This window comes from Gymnoscopelus braueri, assembly GCF_963280865.1.
Source record: "Gymnoscopelus braueri genome assembly, chromosome: 6".
In the NCBI taxonomy this organism is placed as follows: Eukaryota; Metazoa; Chordata; class Actinopteri; order Myctophiformes; family Myctophidae; genus Gymnoscopelus; species Gymnoscopelus braueri.
In genome coordinates this window covers 18486123-18506227 of record NC_137607.1, presented here as the reverse complement: position 1 = coordinate 18506227, position 20105 = coordinate 18486123, and the positions used below count along the sequence as shown (strand labels likewise).

At 41.8% G+C, this 20105-nt stretch overlaps 1 protein-coding gene across 3 annotated transcripts in view; it reads left to right on the top strand.

Annotated features, from left to right (window-relative positions):
* nos1apa (nitric oxide synthase 1 (neuronal) adaptor protein a) overlaps positions 1 to 20105 on the top strand; it is a 281657-nt gene that overhangs the window by 167632 nt on the left and 93920 nt on the right. For 2 of the 3 annotated variants that reach the window (XM_080431715.1, XM_080431717.1), the window contains one exon: positions 4480 to 4653. In XM_080431715.1, coding sequence (XP_080287841.1) covers positions 4480 to 4653 — 174 coding nt within the window. The remainder of the gene's footprint in view (positions 1 to 4479; positions 4654 to 20105) is intronic. The other variant, XM_080431716.1, reaches the window with a different exon arrangement.

The following is a 20105-nucleotide window of genomic DNA, read 5'->3' as shown; positions in this document are numbered from 1 at the left end:
GACTAGGAATGGGCTGTTACATGGCTCATGTAGAACAGCTGGGTCCAATCATGTACTGCACGAAAGAGTTCAGGAAAGAGCTATTTTATATAATGCAGGTTGTCATTCCAACCAAAAACTGTACCAGGAGATGATTTCACTAATTGGCACTTCTCACCCAGACAGGAGGGGAGTGATTGAAATCACACTGTGCTGTCTGGTTGGAATGAAACCCTGCATACCACTCAGCCCACCAGCCCACATGATTGGACACCAATTCACCCCTTTTCACGGCAGCCAATTGACATGAAATAGTAGGGTAATCAAAGGTGATATGATAGTAATTAAGGTTGTATTCAATTTCGGTCAAACTGAGTCGGGTGCTGCTATTAGGGTGCATGTTGACTTACTGAAAAGGCTCTGCTACACTAAATGGAACAGAATCTCCATTCGTATCAACTATCATTGTACAAGTGTCACTACTATTTCGTGTCGATGTGGCTGCAATTTTTGTTTGTTTGTATCAATTGGCCAATCATACGGTTCACCGCAGCTCAACAGTCAGAGTGAGGGATGGTCAGGAGATGTCTATGAACTCTGCATTTAACCCATTCAATCCGGGAACACATCTGTGTAATTTTTGGATTTCTTTGGCTATTCAAAAATAGCAGACATACAAGGGTTAGGGTTAGGGTTAACCCTTGTAGATCTGCTATTTATTTGAAAAATCATGAAAATGTGTGCAAATCTTTACAAATGTCTTCTAAATCCTAACAGTTTTTTGAAAAAACGTATGTTATACCAGTGGTTCTCAAACGCAGTGTGGAGAATGGCTCTGTGTTTTGGAGCCTGGGAAGCTGAGAGCATGTTCTGGTGTGGCTGTGCAGTGCATGGGCATGAAAGGTTTTCTCAAATGCGTGGCTCGTCGCACGTTTTACTCTGGGAATGTACGAATGTAATCAAATGCCATTTGCTTACATTTGTACACACATAAGTTACACGTTTACAAATGAATACTGAGGATTTTACTGTTCAGAATGCTGAACTCTTGGAATGACTAGGACGCATTGCTATGACAGCAGCAACTCCTCCAGCTTATTGCAAGAGCAGATCTCAATACATCGACATTTTGCACCGCCTTACATTATTGATAACTGCAGAATCATTAGTTAATCATAGTATCAGCCTTTGACAGATCCATAATTTAATCTCCTGAATGGCACAATAACTCAGCCTTCAACAGTCCTCAACTTATCTCTTTTTGCCATCGTAGTTCATATTTCTCTGTCTCTCTCACATGCATACGCGCACGCTCACACACACACACACACACACACACACACACACACACACACACACACACTCCCCCCCTCCTTCCCTTCCTCCCTCTCTCTGTCTGCTGAGTGAGAGTATACAAATGTTATCTTAAATTAACACTGAGAATGCTACTGTGTACTCTCTCTGGAGAGGGAGAAAGAAAAAAGTAAAGCATAAAAGAGATACAATAAAGAGAAGAAATGTTTCTTTTATTTGGTTGGTTCAACCTTGGTTTTCCTTCTATGTGAAACTTTTTTCATTATGGGTTTATATTAATTCTGTGAGTTCCACTGTGTGACACTGTGACACATTTTGAATTGAGACATACATCACACTGTCCCAAGGAGGACGTGACATTGGCAATGTCCCGCTGGACCAAGGTTCTCTCTCTCTCTCTCCCTCCCTCCCTGTCTTCACCTTTTTCTCAGTTATCTGAATCCTAATAACCTCTCCACCCTTGTCCATTATCTCATGCCTCTCAGAGCCGTATTATCAGGGTTATTTTTATTTTATTAATATTTTTTAAAGCTAACAAAACAGATGGTGTCTGACGATGTTTACTAAGGTCCCGTACTGTTGTGCTGTGTGACCTGAGAGAAAAGTAGCACCACTAGAAAATAGCCGACGTTGTGTTCATGCATTATGTATTTTAATATGCTCTGATGCTGGACCACCCACATATGAGAGGAGAGATTGAAAATGTATCCATATGCCCTGCTCAAAGGTGATGTACAGTAAGTGATAAAACGTTTTGTTAAAAGGTTGAAGCTCTATGTTCCAATAGCAATCACTGCTATACTGTTTTTTTTTTTAAATCATTAACACATCCACCGCCAAGGGCTAATCTCATAATGTACTCACCAGTGCCAAGGTTTTATTGTTGTTTTTTGTTTTTTTCAGGTCGCCATAGGCCCCGTTAAAATCCTTTAGATTGCCCGATCCACTGTTTGTAAACAACGGGCACATGTCCTGGTGTCTACTCGTCGAGACCGCGTGTCAAACGGAGCCGCCATGTTTGAGTTCTGATCGTTTATGTTAACATGGGAAATGCGAGGATGAAAAACTACATGTCCTGTACAGGTTTTACAGGGCTTTTTGTGTACGACTTATAATGGAGGCAGACGGGAAACAAAAAACGTGATCGCACTTCCGGTCGATTTCGGGTGGTGTTACACTGAAAATGGTCCCCCTGGAAAATTGAAAAAAAAAAAAAAGGAAAAAGCACCACAGCCCGTAGGCTACGGGATCGGCGCTTAACCGTTGGATTTAACGGCCCGTAGAACTACGGGCCCGGCGGTCAATGTGTTAACAGGGGTCTCCCTATCTCTCCAGCTCTTTAATGAACAGAAAATATATGTATTGCAGTTCAGGATGCCAATTTTATCCAATCAGGAGAGAGGACTCATACAGGATACAGGATGAATAAGTGAAAGAAATGAGCCGACAGAATTGGAACTGGAACACTATCAAATTGAAGCTGATTAATGGGTTATTTATCCTGATTGGCTCAAATTGGCAATCCCACCTGAAAATGTATTTACTGTTTATTAAAGAGCTGGAGAGATGGGGAGACCCCTGTTATTGAACAAAAACTCAATAGTGATGATTAATATCACAATATAGAGCCTTTTAACAAAACACTTTTTGTTTTGACCTAAACATATCACTTACCCTACCTTTTAAGCATAAACAAACTGCTTTACAGGAACAATGTTGTCACAGAACCCCCCAAAATGATCATAAACAGAGAAAAGGTGAACTTTCATGTGACAGGCGCTTTAAATAGCAGCTGTGCTCATACATCTTAGTAAATACGCCGCTAAATTGAACATTCATGGTGCCACGAATGTTTACGGCCCAGGTGGTAATTACCCACATGCTTATAGTCAATATGGCCCCAAATCTCTCCTTCTGCTCAATGAACCATTCCTCTTCACCTCAATCCCTCTTTCTCTCTCTATCTCTCTTCAATTGTCTTTTAGCACATAGGTATGTGGTGTAAAGTGCCATTCCCACCGGGCGCGATAACTATAAATATAACTATCGTTCACCATTGTATTTCTTTTATAGTCTGTGTGAATTCTGCCATCCACTTGACTTAGAACGATTTTTAAAACTATACTTTTATAGTTACAGTTATAGTGCTCACTGTGAATGGCCCTTAAGTGTGCCAGACAAGATATCGTGTAACTACTAACTGGATTGCCATGGAATTTGCTGTGCACTTTCATGATCCCCGGAGGATGAATCCTACTGATTTTGGTGCCTTTCATGCCCTTTGGCCAGAATTCCTTATTGCACACAAGATAGCTCAAAATCTAAACGTGCAAAGAGCATAAGAAGTGAGAGAAGGGACTCTGTGTGAGGACTTGGTTGCTCTTTCTCTCTCTCTCTCTCTCTCTCTCTCTCTCTCTCTCTCTCTTGCTTTTCTCTTCCTCTCTCTCTCCCTGGGGTGGCTGTAGCTTAGTGGGTAGAGAGGGCGCCTGGTAATCAGAAGGTCACCGGTTCGCCCCCCCCCGGCCCCAGTCTTATGTGTCAAAAGTGTCCCTGAGGAAGACACTTAATCCCTAACTTCTCCCCTCTGAGCGCTCAGCATAACCAACCATCTGCAAAGCCGTCAGCTTGGGTGAAACTGAAATAAAGTAACTAAGAACATTTACTCAAGTACTGTACTTAAGTAAAAAAAAAAAGTATACTTTTACTTTACTGGAGTATTTTCAATTGTCTATACTTTCACTTCTACTCCACTACATCTCAGAGGCAAATATTGTATTTTTACAATACTTACTGTACTTTCTACAATTATTTGAAAACTTTAGTTACTAGGTACTTTGCAGATATAAATTATTACATTATAAAACATAGATTAACCACTTTAGCCCTATTTTATACCTAGGCTATTTGAATATGGACGATCTACAAGCTTGGAACGTGTCGCATCGCGGCCCGTTGTGAGCTTGTAGATCTGCTATTTTCAAACATTTTAGTACTTTTACTTTTGGTACTTTAAGTACATTTTGATACCGATACTTTTGTACTTTTACTTTTACTTGTAACAGACTCAGAGTACTTCTACATTGCAGTATTGATACTTTTACTTAAGTAAAACATTTGAGTACTTTTCCCACCACTGTCCCCTTCCTCCTACATTAACCCGATATGTCTCTCCTCCTCCTCTCCCAGGTCCAGGTTCCTCCAGAGGAGTGCTCTCTGCTGTTGGCTACCCCCAGGATGCTGCTTCCTGCGTGTGTTGTACCGGCTCCTCCAGCCACCCCCCTGTCCATCCACCACCAGATCCAGCTGCTACAGCAGCAACTCACACAGCAACAGCAGCAGACGCATGTGGCCGTGGCACAGGTAGGTCTCTCTCTAGCTCAGTGGCTCTCAAACTTTTTCATGTCAAGGGACCCTCAACTTGACACTTATTAGCCTGTGGCCCCCCCATTTGAAAAGATATGCCAGGCAGGGACCCCCGTAAGAGACGATTTTTACGGCTCTAGCAGTGATTCTCAACTATTTCAATTTCAAGGACCCCCAATTTGACATGCATTAGGCTACGGACCCCCATGTAATGGCATTTCTATCTCTGGGACCCCAATATATATTGTAAAATCAATGTTAATTTAAGTCTGAGAGTGTACAAATGGTTCCATTTGTACACTCTCAGAATTATAGACACATAAGGGTCCATTTGGTTCCTAACTATCCATCATTTAGCTGGGGACCCCCTGGAACTCCTTCAAGGACCCCTGGGGGTCCCCGGACCCCACTTTGAGAACCAATGCTCTAGCTATCTCACTCACTTACTCGCTCTCTCTCTCACACACACACACACACACACACACACACACACACACACACACTCAAAATACTCTTTTTGGGTGCTACTCCTACTCCCTAATGGTCTTCACCATACAAGTGAGCTCTATTTGTGTGCCTAGTTGTATTATATTAGGCTATTTCTCTCTTTGTGCATAATAATACAGCTGGAAAGCCTTGAAGCAACAAAGCCTTGAATCAACAACCTCTTATTCATGTCACAGAGAAAGAGAAAGGCTCCCTAAGGACCACGGTACACCAAACAAGAGTTTTGTCAACAGTAATGCATTTCATACTTTTGTTACAGCTGACTTGCAAACCGCAACAAAAGATGGATTAAGGTTTATTAAGGACAAATGTTTATTAACCAAACAAAATTAACAATAACCTTAACCCAAACAAATGACTGCAGACTGAGGGAGAGAACTAACTAAAGAAGGGACCTTTGCCCATTCTATAATGTCAATCATCTGTGACGTACGTATGACTATACATTTAGGCAAGGTTTCAGCCTTATCTGAACCCCTTTGACGTCCATTGTCAAATTTAAAGTTAAATATTTGAACATTTCAAAAACATATTTTGAAAAAGGCAACGTGCACAATAATTATATTTGCCGCTGATTGGTCGAGCGGGTTGTGAGATTTGCCCCGGACAAGCAGACAGACAGACGGATAGACGGACAGACAGACCAACGGACGACGGAAGATCGTATATGACTCTGCCTCCTTTAGAAAAGGAGTAAAAATACCAAGGGGTTATTTGTCTGTTTGAACAATAACAGGCTATGGAGAGGAGCCAACATGAGACCTCAACATTCTATAAGGCCCACAACAAAGCCAAAGCTTCCTCCTCAATTGTATTGTAATTTCTCTGGGAATGAGAGCATTTCTTAGAGAAATAACAGACGGGGGTGGTCGATGCCTTTATGAATCAACCTCCTGAATCAGAACGGCTTCTCCTCCAGCACCAGCACTACTGGCATCTACAGCACCTCTAGTTTAAATGGGGCAGTAAAATTGGGAACAGCAAGAACTGGAAAGCTACATAAAAAATAAGTTAACAGTCTGAAATGCCTGCTTGCACTTTGAATCCCAGACCTATAAACTAGTGTTCGTCAGCGTTCTTTGGGCAGGGGTGCCAAGCAGTCTTGCCCATGCCCGGGATAGAATGATCTCCAAAGCCCCCCCCCCCCCCTCCCCCCACGTTCCGACTGCGCTGAGTGGTCATAACTCATTCACAATGCATGTTCCATTTGCACACGGCAAAGGAGCTCTCATCTCCCACATGCAAATCCAAATATAGCATAATGGGCTAACTACAAGGGTAGCTCCACCACCAAAATCCTATTAGACACAGGCTATCATTCCAATCCCAAATGCAATGCTTTGAAGTTGTCCATGGAAAATTATGTTAAAAAAACGTGTTATTGAATAATCTGAACATTAGCCTGCGATATGTCAGATTTGCATGGAAAACGATAAATATATTGGGACCTTAAACAGCCAAAACATAGGCCTATATACTTCATTATTGCACACATTATAAACCATTTGCCTTTTAATTACCCATCACGGTAAATCTTTCAAATGTAAATGCGTACTGGTCATGTTATATGCTGAATGCCCATAGATGACTAAATAAGCATGCATGAATTAATTGGCGCACGATAAAATAAAATGTAAAGTAAATTTTTTGGGCAAGTTGACACTCTGTGACTGTGAAACTCTTTTAATGTCTCATGGGACATGGTAGACCGCAAGTTCTTTTTATGAGCTTCATTTTACTTAATTGTACTTCAATTTCACACATTTCTAGGACTCTAGTCATTTCCTTTAGTGTCGGGATGCCCGACTATTTCATCCACCGCAGCTTGCCAACACGTACTGTGGCTACTTCGCCCTTAGGCTGCTCTGTAGGGTTCGTGCTCCCACACCAACACAGGTGTCCTGCATTCAGGTCATCAGTCTGGAGCTGGACCTGAAACGGAAAGAAAACACCGACATAAAAACACCAGTATAACACTTTCGATATAACAGCTGAGAGCAATTGTCTCTAACCACATTAACTGCTCAAAGAACAGAGACGAGCCGAGTGCCTCTTAAGAGTTCAATGGGTGAAGACTCCAGTCCAGGTGGTGACGAGGTGCTCACAAAGTCAAAACGGGAACACGGGCCCGAATCGCTGGCCTAGCGGTCCGGGCACCTAGGCTCAATGTAGCCTGACAGCGCGTTGCCGGTTCGAGTCCCGTTCCCAACGACCGTTGCCGCATGTCTCTCCTCGTTTCTCTCTCCCTCTTTCCTGTCTATCTTTTTATCAATAAAAAGCCAAAAACAAATCTTTAAAACAAATCAAAACAGGAACACGATGGGGCCCATCAAATGGGTAAATTCCAAGCACATTCGAGCAAGGATTTGGTTAAAAAGCCTTAGTTTAATTAGACGACAGGGCACATATTAAAAACAATAAAAGGCCGAAGACGCCGGTTTAACTGCAGCCTTGTCTCCCATGCCACTGACATATAGTTCTGCAATACTACTGTATTACAGTACCAAGCCTGTCTAACCACTGTGAGACATCACTAAGTACTACAGCAGCTATTACTAGCTCACATTATCATACACACGTATGTGAATTTGCACGGTTGTACACATTCTTACACAACTCACATGCACACAAAATCTCAATCGTCTATTCCAGGTACCCTTTAGGAAAAGGTCACTAGATTAGGAAACACAATTTTGTAGCCTCACGCATGTGTGCACGCACACACACACTCTCACTCTCTCGCGCGCACACACACACACACACACACACACACACACACACACACACACACACACACACACACACACACACACACACACACACACACACACACACACACACACACACACACACACACACAAACGAGCCAAGTGTTCCCCTACTTCCCTGTGTTGAACTTTTATACCCTAAACCTCATGTTGTTACTCAGAAGTTTGCCAGGACATAACTATGCTTACAGTGATTCTTGTCACTGCTGGACATTTATGTGGCAGAATTTGAAAATACTTCTTGCATTGCATTCTACTGAGGCCACTGTCAAAGGTAGAAACAACACTATCCACCAAACAGGATCTAGACGATTTAAAATATATATTCATCACAGTTGTTTTGTTACAGGGGGACAAGAGGTCCCTTTAACTTCACTTCCATTCTGTCAGGAGTTCTAAAAGTATTTCATTTAAAAGTTAACCACAGTTGTACTCAATCATCCTGTTAGACTCTCCCTGCCTCTCTCTGCTCTCCACCTTTTGCTTTCACCGACCCGACCCACCACAATCCTCAACACACCGTAAAATGAAATCCAAGAGTGTACAAATGGAACCAAATGAACCCATAAGGGTTGATTTGGTCCCATTGTTTACTCTCTAAGTTAAATTAACTCTATGGGTTCTATTGTGCTGCTGACTAGAGCAGTGCGTGCGCCTCAAAAATAGGTGCAAAGTCTGCAAACTCTTATTATTATTTGATAGATCAACAATAGTTACTATCTACTTGTTATTCGTGGCTGCTGTGGAGCAGTAAAGGTCACCCAGTGTGAAATCTTTCAAACCCTGAGGTGGTTCTGTGTGACCTATGAGCTCTTAACTCTCTGCTAGCTTTCTTTCTGCTAACACAGAGCCTCCCCGGGGCCAGAGTTACTCACAACACAACACATAGCCTCCCCTGGGCCAGACTCTTAACAGTTAGAACCCCTGTGGCATCTAAATTATAGCTTGCAAGCTCAGTCAGCTATATTTCCGGCAAAACTATTTGCAGTGATTGACCTTTCCTTTAACGCCATGATTTGAATTAAATTGAAGTAAAAAATTAGGGAAAGCTGGATGAATTGGTGAGTGCAGTAACTACAGTACATCTTGGAGTAATGCAACGTATTTGAAGTCATTAAATGGCTGTTTTATACACACATGCACTAGAGGTGTGGAACTTATTAAATGCATTGCGATGTGGACGTGGACGATTTGATGCAGTGACATTATGTGATCGATTATTAGCCTGCTAAGGTTTATTGTTGATTTTTCAGTTACTTCCGCATTGACCTAGTGCTTTATGTTAAGCTATACATGATAACACTACTGATACTCCCTCTGAGGGATTGTTGATTGAGATTAAGTCCACATTAAAAAAGTCACCCAGTATTTTCAAAGCTGACAATCTGGGCACATTTCTCAGTCAAATCATCTGTGATGTTAACGCCGAAGTACAACCGATCTACACGCTCACAACACACCGCAATGGGATGCGATGAGAGCGTGTAGGTCTGCTATGTTGAGCCAAAAGGGTCATATTTTGCCTTTCGTCCCCCGGCCGCCTCATAGAGGTCAGTAGCTACTTAACCTACAGCTGTGAAAAGATGTGAAAACCTTATTTCTGTATATAAAATTGTAAAATTGTAATGCTCTGCTGCATGATTTGTTTTTGAGGACTGAACATTTTTCAAAATAAGTATGCTAGACCTATACAATATATTTAGTTTTGGTTTAATTTAATGTTAAGAAATCTAAGAAAGTTACAGTTTGAAGGAATGCGATTATTATGCATATCACGTTAAAGTACGTTATAAAAGTAAAAGGACTTTATAATATGTGTTTGACTGCTTGTATTAACTGATGAAAAGGTACCCATTAGCAAGTATTCAACTCTCTCTCTCTCTCTCTCTCTCTCTCTCTCTCTCTCTGTGTGTACACAGCTCTGGATCCCTTTGGGTCACATACTTTGATGTGTAAATTAAAAGTATCCCACGGGGGTATCACAGATGATTATTACTTGCCGACACACACAAACGTATTTCTTTATCTTTGTGGTCTTTTCACTTAGCGGGTGATTCTTAATGTATCACCCCTTGTCAAAGGAAATGCTTACAGATATTTATAAGAGAGACATAGATATGGAAATACATCATAAATACACAAACAGACAGATATACAGTAGAAATGACTAGTCATGTTTAATGCAAGTAAGCGCTTCAGACAGACTAAAGCCTTACATAATTATGGCTCTTCATCCATATTGACAGGCACGGCGCACACACATACTCTCTCCTTCTTTCTCTCTCTCTCTCCTTGCATTCATATTGAGTCATATTACAACTGGACCAGTGTTTGACCTTCACTGATGGAGCTAGCCCTCCTCACTCTTTAAGATAGCCCCCATAGCCCCCCAGGTAGGTGTGTGTGTGTGTGTGTGTGTGTGTGTGTGTGTGTGTGTGTGTGTGTGTGTGTGTGTGTGTGTGTGTGTGTGTGTGTGTGTGTGTGTGTGTGTGTGTGTGTGTGTGTGTGTGTGTGTGTGTGTGTGTGTGTGTGGCAGACTTATCAGGCTGTCATTGACTACTGGTAAAGGTCTTTTTCAGACAGTAGCTTTCAGGGTTGTACTTAGACTCAAATGGTATGTCCTTCCGTCCGTCCTTCCTTCCTTAAATGTGCATACAAACATCATATACTGTATGCTGAATAAGACCGCAACCAGGATAAGTATTCCTCATACTGTGTGGTGGAAACAACTGATACGGAAAGAAGTATGATCTTGTCTTTGGATATTGTTTGTCATACTATTTAAAAACAATGTTGGTCAGTGATCTTTCACCAAGGTCAGCCAAGTTAGTTTATTCATTATTGTGTATAGTTGTAGGAGTAGACTGCCAATGGACACCCTCGTCCTTGGGTCAGTTTCAAACAAATGAAATAAAATAGAAAAGGGGCTGAGAAGCTGATCCCTAATCAGCAGTGAAGGACAACCTAAGGGGTCATTCCGAACTCTCCATGGATATAGCATTTTGCTCTGCCTTGCACATTAACCTATTAAGACCTGGAACGCATCTGTGTCATTTTTTTATTTGAGCTAAAAAAGCATTCTTTTGCACTTTGGCTATTGAAAAATAGCAGATATACAAGCTCATAGCGCGGCACCGAGTGCCGCGCTATGAGCTTGTAGATCTGCTATTTTTGAAAAATCGTGAAAATGTGTGCAAAACATTTTTAACTCAAATCTTTGCTTCTGGGGGTCCCTGGAACAACATATTTTGAGATGAGGGTCGGCGGCCAAATACATATAATTTTTGGGGTCCGTGACATGAAAAAGTTTGAGAACCACTGATATAAAAACATACGTTTTTTCAGAATACTGTTGGGATTTAGAAGACATTTGTGTAATCGGCTTCAGGTCTTAATGGGTTAACTCTGTTGATAAGCACCATAGAAACCCATCAATCCAGGCTGGCAAAGTGCCGATCTGTTGCAAATGTACCGAAACGCGTCCCACACAATGTATCAAGCCACTTCTGAGTTAATGGGTGATTTTCTGCACTACAGTGCCTCTGTATTTAGGCCACGCCATGGAATCATCACTGTGTGGAAGTCCCAATTTATTCTTTTTAATGAAGTCAGAAGTGAAAGTATAGCGGCTGTTTGAAGTGGATCTTTTTTAAATGATGAAGCGTTCTGTTTCTGTCAATGCCTAACGAGAATCTGCCTATTTCAGTCTACCAAGCATGTAGTGTCTGTATATCTTTATTTCTCAGTCTTTCTCTCTCTCTCTCCCTCCAAATTCTGACACACCGAACCCACCAAAAAAGAGCAAGCACACACGCTTTATTGTTTGTGCGCAACTGTTCTCGCCAAACCCGGCCACAGCGGGACGTCTGGTCATCCTATATTCAAAGTAACTTTTTTTTATCTGCCCTGAGCAGAAAGAAAATATTCACGCGCGCAAGAGGAGCACACACAAGCGGCCGAAATTAGTTTTCTCAGACGGGTGGCCGGCCTCTCCCTTAGAGATAGGGTGAGAAGTTCAGTAAAACCGTTGCTCCTCGACTTGGAAAGGAGCCAGCTTAGGTAGTTCGGGCATCTAGTGCGGATGCCCTAGGGAGATCCTCGTTGCAAGTCCCACTGGGAAGACACCCCGTGGCTAATCTCTCAAGAACAGATTCTGCTCTGCGTTGGAATCTGTCGTGAAGGTTCGTCATAACGTGTACACACTGGGCTACAAGTGGGCGTGCCTTGAGATCAGGAAGCAGGCCGCGCTTTACCCAATCAAATGTAGTGGGCGGGATTTACGTGTCCGCCGATCCTTCCCCACTCGAAACCAACCAAAACTAATTTAACAATAGCGTCCGCGGAGCAGACAAAACCACGAAAAGATATTCACATTTTAACTTGCTCTTTTATCATAGAAACAAGTGGGCTTATAACCAAAACGATCCATGTTCTCTGGGAGAAGTGGTGTTAGCGTTCCGTGTAGAAATATTGTTAGTGGGAATGAAAACATAGTCGCACCATCGGAAGTGAAACGCTGAAGGCAGACCAAAACCCTGGTTTCCTTGCGCACGGGTGATCCGTCGTCATTGTCCCAAAGCCAAGTGAGATAGTACAAACAGCAGAGGGTGCTGTTTTTCCTTCTCATTTGGCTATGGGTTCCCAGATTGCCCCGTGGCAGACCGAGGACCAGATGGGGGGGATTATATCTCCACACTGGCCTGGGAACGCCTCGGGATCCCCCAGGAGGAAGTTGCTGATGTTGCTCTGGAAAGGGACGTATGGAAATCTCTTGATTGATTGATTGAAAATTTTATTAGGCAAAAGAATGTAAAACAACACAGTTACATTTATAATACTTTTGTCTAAAAGGTCCGACCAAAAAAGTCCTTGCGGACTTGTTTCCGTTGGGGTCCTTGAATTAATTTCATAGACATATATAGTAGCAACCAAACAGTTCAAATCCACATAAGAAACAGAGAAAAAAAATACCACTATGTACAAAAAAAGCATCCTGAAAAATAAAATAAAAGTATATACAAAAAAATCATCTGTTGGAACTGTTACCCCCGCGACCCGATTCCGGATAAGCGGTTGAAAGATGGATGGCTGGATGGATGGCAAGAGGAGCGTCCGTGCGTGGCCAGTGAGAACAGCTGCATTCATTAACATGGAGCGGAAGAAAAGCAGCGTCTGTGCACTTATGCTTGCTTGGTTGTTGTGTGTTATTCTCACTTTTTCAGTTTCTCAGTAATTTTCTCTAGATTTCTCTCCCTCAGGCATGTACTTTTTCACTCATGCTGTACGCTCGAGGTGGAGTGACATTTTAAAATATTGTCCTCATCATTTCTCCTGTGCACACTTCTCCATACCTCTTCCTTCCAAAAATGAAAAGAAAAGGGGGTAGAAAGGATGTTGTGGGATTTTTCCAGTCCTTTTATTCACATCAAAGGGTTTTGGTTGTGGGTGGGTAGCATAATGAAAGCAATCCTGTCTGAAAAGTAGGGCTGTCCAGAATAGGCAAGGCGAGTTTTTGTCCAGCTTCGGATAATCTGCGCAGTGTATATCCGAATACTTCTAATAGGCGGGTGCATATGAAGAAAAAAAAAAACTCTACCCTAAATAAATTGCAACAAAAGGATTCTCAACTGTTTGTTGTAGTATTAGGTGTCCTTAATAACATACTAAAAGTCTACCAAAGTCTGACCACTAGAAAGCTGTCATTTTTAAGATGGCATCCAATGGCTAAAAATGCATTAAAATACTCCCTCATCATTTACCCTAGACAAGTAATTGTTGTGTCAAACCCTTTGTTTTGTGGCCTAGGAATCCATTGGACCTGTCCAAATTGCAGATACAATTACATAATTGTGAAATCCAATATGTTGTGTGTAACTATTAAAACAAACTGAAACTTAGTATGTATTAAATACCACCTAGTTGTTTTTTTATTTAGTTTTTTTTTACTTGAACAAGGCTTCATCATATCCTCCAAAACAGCTAATCAAAACAAAAAGGTGGTCTGGTCTAAGGGTTTAGTGGACCTATAGGGTGCCCTTCAGGTCGTTATTGAGGAGTATGGGGGTCAATATTGGAGCATATTGACCCCCACCCCAGATCAATATCTGAGCATATTGAAAGCGGATAGGCTGACCTCATGGCTGTGCGTTGTGTGCGATAATTAAAATATTTAAATAAAATATTCCATTAAGTCGCAGCAGACAAACCAAAGGTGCAAATCCCCCCTGACACTGTGATAATGAAGGCTTGTTGAGGCATTTATAAACCATTTTGTAATTCTGTTTTTCAAGCAGCAGATTCACCCTCGGTATCCCTTCTATCACGATTTCTTGACACCCTGTTTGATTAAAATGGGTGTCCTGAAACTAAATAATTTGAAAACTCAGTTGATTTGAATACCAACAACCTAGAATAATCGGTCTTGTTCTGTCTGGAACATCACCAGGGTCGTGCAGACATTCAAGGACAACCAGAAAATAGGGAGATGCAAAACAATGCAAAATTGTTTGACGTTATTTCTTCTTTTATTGAATCTATTTTATTCTGTCATATTTCTCTCATCACCTCATCTTATCTGTTGGACCAGACCCGATTTATTCTAAATTAATGTAGTGCACAAATGTCATAAGTGTCATATCATAAAAAATATAAATAAAAACAACAACCTCCTCAGACAGTCACACAGAAATCGATTTCAACCTTGTGGTTGTAATTCGTTCTTGGTCAGATGTAGACAACGCTGTGAGGCTGCAGATTCAGCATTTCCAGAGCAGGTTATGTCCGGCCTAACTTATCATTCTTCCTCCATCGCTGCTGATTGATGTTATTAACCTTTTCGAGGGAGGGACGGGTGTCACAAATTAGCATCCACTATAAGCACTATGATACTTGCATTGGATAGCTGTTGTGAGCTTGTAGATCTGCAATTTTTGCCCTTTTTCATAAAATATTGCCTATTATGATGTGTCCAGAATAGGGATGCTAGCAACCAGTGGTGGAAATTAGATGTACTCAATTACTGTACATAAGTAAAATTTTTAGGTATTTGTACCTAAAAAGAATTTCCAATAGTTTTACTTCTACTCCACTACATCTCAGAGGCAAATATTGTACTTTTACTCGACTACAGTTATTTGAAAACTTTAGGTACTAGTTACTTTGTAGATTTAGATTATTATTACAAAACATACATTAACCACTTCAGTACATTTCGGCCATTTGAAAATAGCCGATCTACAAGCTCACAATGCGTCGCGATGCGACGCATTGTGAGCTTGCAGATCTGCTATTTTCAAAAGATTTTTAGACATTTGAAAACATTTGGGACATTCTGCATAATGAGTACTTTTACTTTAGGTACTTTAAGTACATGTTGATGCCAATAATGTATACTTTTACTCAAGTACATTTTGAATTCCGGACTTTTACTTGTAATTCTACAATGCAGTATTGATACTTTTACCTAAGTAAAACATTTGAGTACTTTTCCCACTCCTGCTCGCAGGGTTGACTGCAGCACACGCCGCGGTGCCCCAGTCAGAGTCCAGTCCTCACCCTCCATAGATCACTCTTGTGTGCTGGCTGACGCTCCAAGGAGCCGCACGGCTGTAAATTACATGGGCATGTGCCATCATCAGGGTGCCAGTCATTACAAATGAGGTGTGCTGCAGCCACTTGCAGCCAAATGCAGTCTAGAATCACATCTATTTGCTGCTGCAAGCCGGGGATAATGGAAGTAGATCGCTCTTTGACTACACTACAAGTGGCAGGGAGGAGAGAAAGAATTCAGAGGAATGTGTACAGTGGCCTCGAGACTGAAACAGTGAATTGTGACTCTATTTGTGTCTCTGCTGCACCCCACTGGTTCTTCATTAGTGTGTGAAGAAGTGAGTAGCAACCCGAGGTCGGGGTCACAAAGAAGGACAGCATTGGTGTGTACTGTATGTGTGTGTGTGGGATGGAAAGAGGAGAAGAGAAGAGGGAAAATAAGCCAAAGTAAATGAGAGTAGTGAAAAGAAAAACGTCACAAGCATATCACATCGCCATGTGGTGATTCAGTGCTTCCACTGGAGGTGGAGCAGTTTAACCCGTTAAGACCGGGAACGCATCTGTGTGTCATTTTTAGATATCTTTGGCTATTCAAAAATAGCAGATCTACAAGCTATTTTTGAAAAATCTTGAAAATGGCCTTTAAATATATACATTTTAGAAGTGAACATTTTTAACTCAGATCTTTGCTTCTGGGGGATTCTACAAATGTCTTCTAAATCCTGATTGAAAAAAACTTGTGTTGCTATATAATATCAGTGGTTCTCAAACTTTTTTCATGTCAAGGACCCCCCAATCTGGGAACCCAGAGCCAACTGAAAAGGAAAAACAGCGACCTCTGCTGTTTGTTACTATCTCAGTTAGCTCTGGGGTAGGGCTGCACGATATGGACAAAAATTCATATCACGATATATATGGCAGATATCTCGATATCGATACGATACGATATGACTAAAATAAACAGTGAAAACTAAGCATTCTTAAAAAAAAACTGCATAATGATACCAAATGGACGTGGAAAAGTGCAGTTTTATTGACCAGAACAGACCAATCACTGTCAAATGTGTCAATCAACATGAATATACTGCCACCAAGTTATACTGTAATCAAACATTTTGCTACAGCTCTGCTTTGACCAAATTCAACAGTATTTTACATCTAACAATGCTAAGCATTATTTCACAAAAACAGAATATCCTATTCCAAAATGTATATAGGAAAGAAAATGAATATTTTATTGATCATACAGTAACTGAACTGTAAAAGACCAATCACTATCTTAGCCTGCATTTAGATAAGAAATACAAAAAATATTGCAGCTCTTCTTTGACAATAGTGTAACTAACAACAACAGTGCAAGTGCTTGCATAAATGTATAGTTACTTAACAAAATATTTTACTCATCAGAACATTAGTGCAACAGTCCAACATAACATACAACAGAGAATCAGTAGTACCTCTTTCTCTTATTGTATTGGACAGTGTAAGTAAACATTGGACAGTGTAAGTAAACAATCTTTCCCTTTTCACATTCAGAATAGAGGTAGGTGCATCTTGGTACTGTATGAATGTGTGCATAAAAAGAAATTAAACAAAAATAAAAAGGAGGCACAGGCAGTGATCACCCCATGTGCACAGTCAGTCAGTGCACCACCTTGTACGATTCAGCAGTCAAAGTATCAGTCTCAAGTCCCATCCCCCTATTTCACCATCTCTGGCCACCCTGTGCATTAATATTTGTGTGCACGACTTCTAGAGATTCTTTGCAAGGAACACCAGCTTATTAACCATTTCTGGCGCCAGACAGGATCTCTCACAACTAACAATATTACCCCCTGTGCTGAAGACTCTCTCTGAGGGAGAGCTGGTGGCTGGCACACACAAATATTTTCTTGCCATGTTGCTGAGCCGGGGAAAGTTCACCTTGTATTTATTCCACCACAGAAGCGGGTCCTCTTCATTGTCAATTGGCGTGACCAGTAGATAGCTGTTCAGCTCAGCTTCTATGGCAGCAGTGGGATCAACTGGTGCTGTGGCAGTGGCACTGGCAGTGGAGGTTTTGAAGAAGCTTGCCAACGTCTTCTTCTTCTTTTTGGTGGGTGGGAGTGGATCTTCTTCTACTCTGACTCTGATGCCCCCAGGACTCTAAAATAAAATAGACAAAAAGAAGAAAGCAATTTCATTATTTCATGTTGAAATATTATAATACAACATCATATAATGATAATCATTACTGTATGAAGACCACAATGTTCAGCTCAGTGTACACTTATAAATATGTACTTAAATGTAAGATAATACAATAGAATTAACAGTTTTCTATTTCATACATTCCATTCTAATAATTATATTTACCTTGAGTTCCAGCGTCTTGATCTCTTCTACCAGTCTGGCTTTGATGATGGGAATGTTGTCTTCAGTGATGTACTGGGTCTTGTATCTTGGGTCTAAGAAGGATGCCACATCCAGTAGCTCTTGTGTGACTTTATCTTCATACTTGCTATTCAAGTACTCTAATATTTTATTTTTCAAGGACTTTGTCAAGTTAGTGTCCCCCTCCTTTGGTGCCAAGAGAGTTGTGTTGAAAAGGCTCAGTACTGGCTTGAGGTGTGAGACACTTACATACTCTTCCCCTGACAGAGCATCAGTGAACTCAAGCAGTGGTCCCAGTGCCTTGCTGACCGACTCCAGTACATCTAGCTCCTGATGCCCTAGAACTAGGTGTCGTGTTTTTGGGTCCTCTGAGAGGACATATGCCAGTGCTGTCCTCTGCTCCAGGATCCTGTCAATCATGAGCAGCCTGGAGCCCCATCGAGTTTGGCACTCAGTGATGAGTTCATGATCTGGAAGGTCGAATTTCTTCTGGGCCTTCTGAAGTGCCACCTTCTTTTTCCAGCTGTGTGAAAAGTGGCACACCAACTTTTTGCAGACGGCTGTTGTACGGCTGATCCGCTGCTCACTTTTCACTGCATTTTCTAGAGAAGATATGTACAAACAAAATATATGAATTAACCACACATTAACACATATTGTTCCATCTCTCTCCCCCTCTCTCTCTCTCTCTCTCTCTCTCCCTCTCTCTCCTCCTCTCCTCTCTCCCCCCCCTCTCTCTCTCTCTCTCCCTCTCTCTCCTCCTCTCCTCTCTCCCCCCTCTCTCTCTCTCTCTCTCACACACACACACACACACACACACACACACACACACACACACACACACACACACACACACACACACACACACACACACACACACACTCCCCTGTCTCTCCCTCCCTCAGGTGAGCCCAGCTATTCTGTTCCATAAATTATTAAAAAAAAACACCCACATGACATAATCATGCAAGTGGTCTATTAAAACACTAACTCTGCAAGTTCACACAACACATTGCAACAATACAATCAATCAACTTTGCCAGGGTATAATAAAATGTAAGATAACAAAAATGATGAAAAAATAAATGATTTTCTGCATTTCAAAATGTGTTCTAAACAAAGTAATTAAAAATAAACAGCAAAACGTACCTATTGCTAGGTGTAGCCTGTGCCCGAAGCACTGTAGTCGGATCCACTTATTCTCTTCCAGTGCTTTGATCATGTTTGATGCGTTGTCAGTGGTCACACACACCTGCTGCTCCTCTAGCATGCCCCAGTCTGCTAACGCAGTTTTCATCTCAAGCGCTATGTTAACTCCAGTATGCTCCACGGGGAAGAAGGAAGTCTGCAAACATCGGGTTTTCAGCTCGAAGTTCTTTGTGATGAAATGGGCAGTTAAACTCATGTAGGGTTCAGTCGTTCGGCTCGACCACAAGTCGGTCGTTGTGGCAAAATAATCAATGTCATGGAGCTCAGCCTCAACACGCATCTTGGTCTGATTGTAAAGTTGGGGAATGGCTTTATCACTAAAATGGTTTCGAGACGGTATTTTGTAACGTTTGTCAAGTGTCCGAACCATTTTGTGGAAGCCCTCTTTGTCGACTGAATACACGGGCATCATATCTTTTGCAATATGGTACGTTATGGCGTCTGTAATCTCTTTGTGTCTGGAGGACGTCTTCTCGTATGGCGTTACACTACTGAATGCATCGTCAATCCGACTTTGCTTGGGCTTGACACGGGAGGATGGCCCTGGCCCCTGAGTCTCTTTTATTGCTTGGCTCTCCTCATACAGTGTTTTGTGGTGTTTTTCTAGGTGATGAAACAGGTTGGTTGTGTTGCCTTTCTTTGTCGCGACAATGCGGAGGCACGTCCTGCACAACACCTCGCTCTGTTTTACATCCTCCTTTCTGAAACCGAAATATCTCCAAACAATAGAGCTTGATTTACTTTTCACGACCAAATTTGCAGAATCTGCAGCCGATTCTGCCCCGGTGCTGCTATCTTCCTCATTCATCTCTCTCCCCCTTTTCTTTCTCTCCGCCTCCGCGCTGTGGTGTGTGTGTTTGTGTTTGTGTGTGTGTGTGTGTGTGAGAGAGACCGTGTTTCCTGCTTTGCTCAAGGGGATGTTTGTGATTGGTTGACTTCAGCTGTCGATCTAAGGAAAGCATGAAATGAGGTTTGTGGTTGGCTGGCCAGCGGCAGCCGGGCCTTAGCTGTGCATTTAGGACGATCTGAGCTGTACATGCAGGG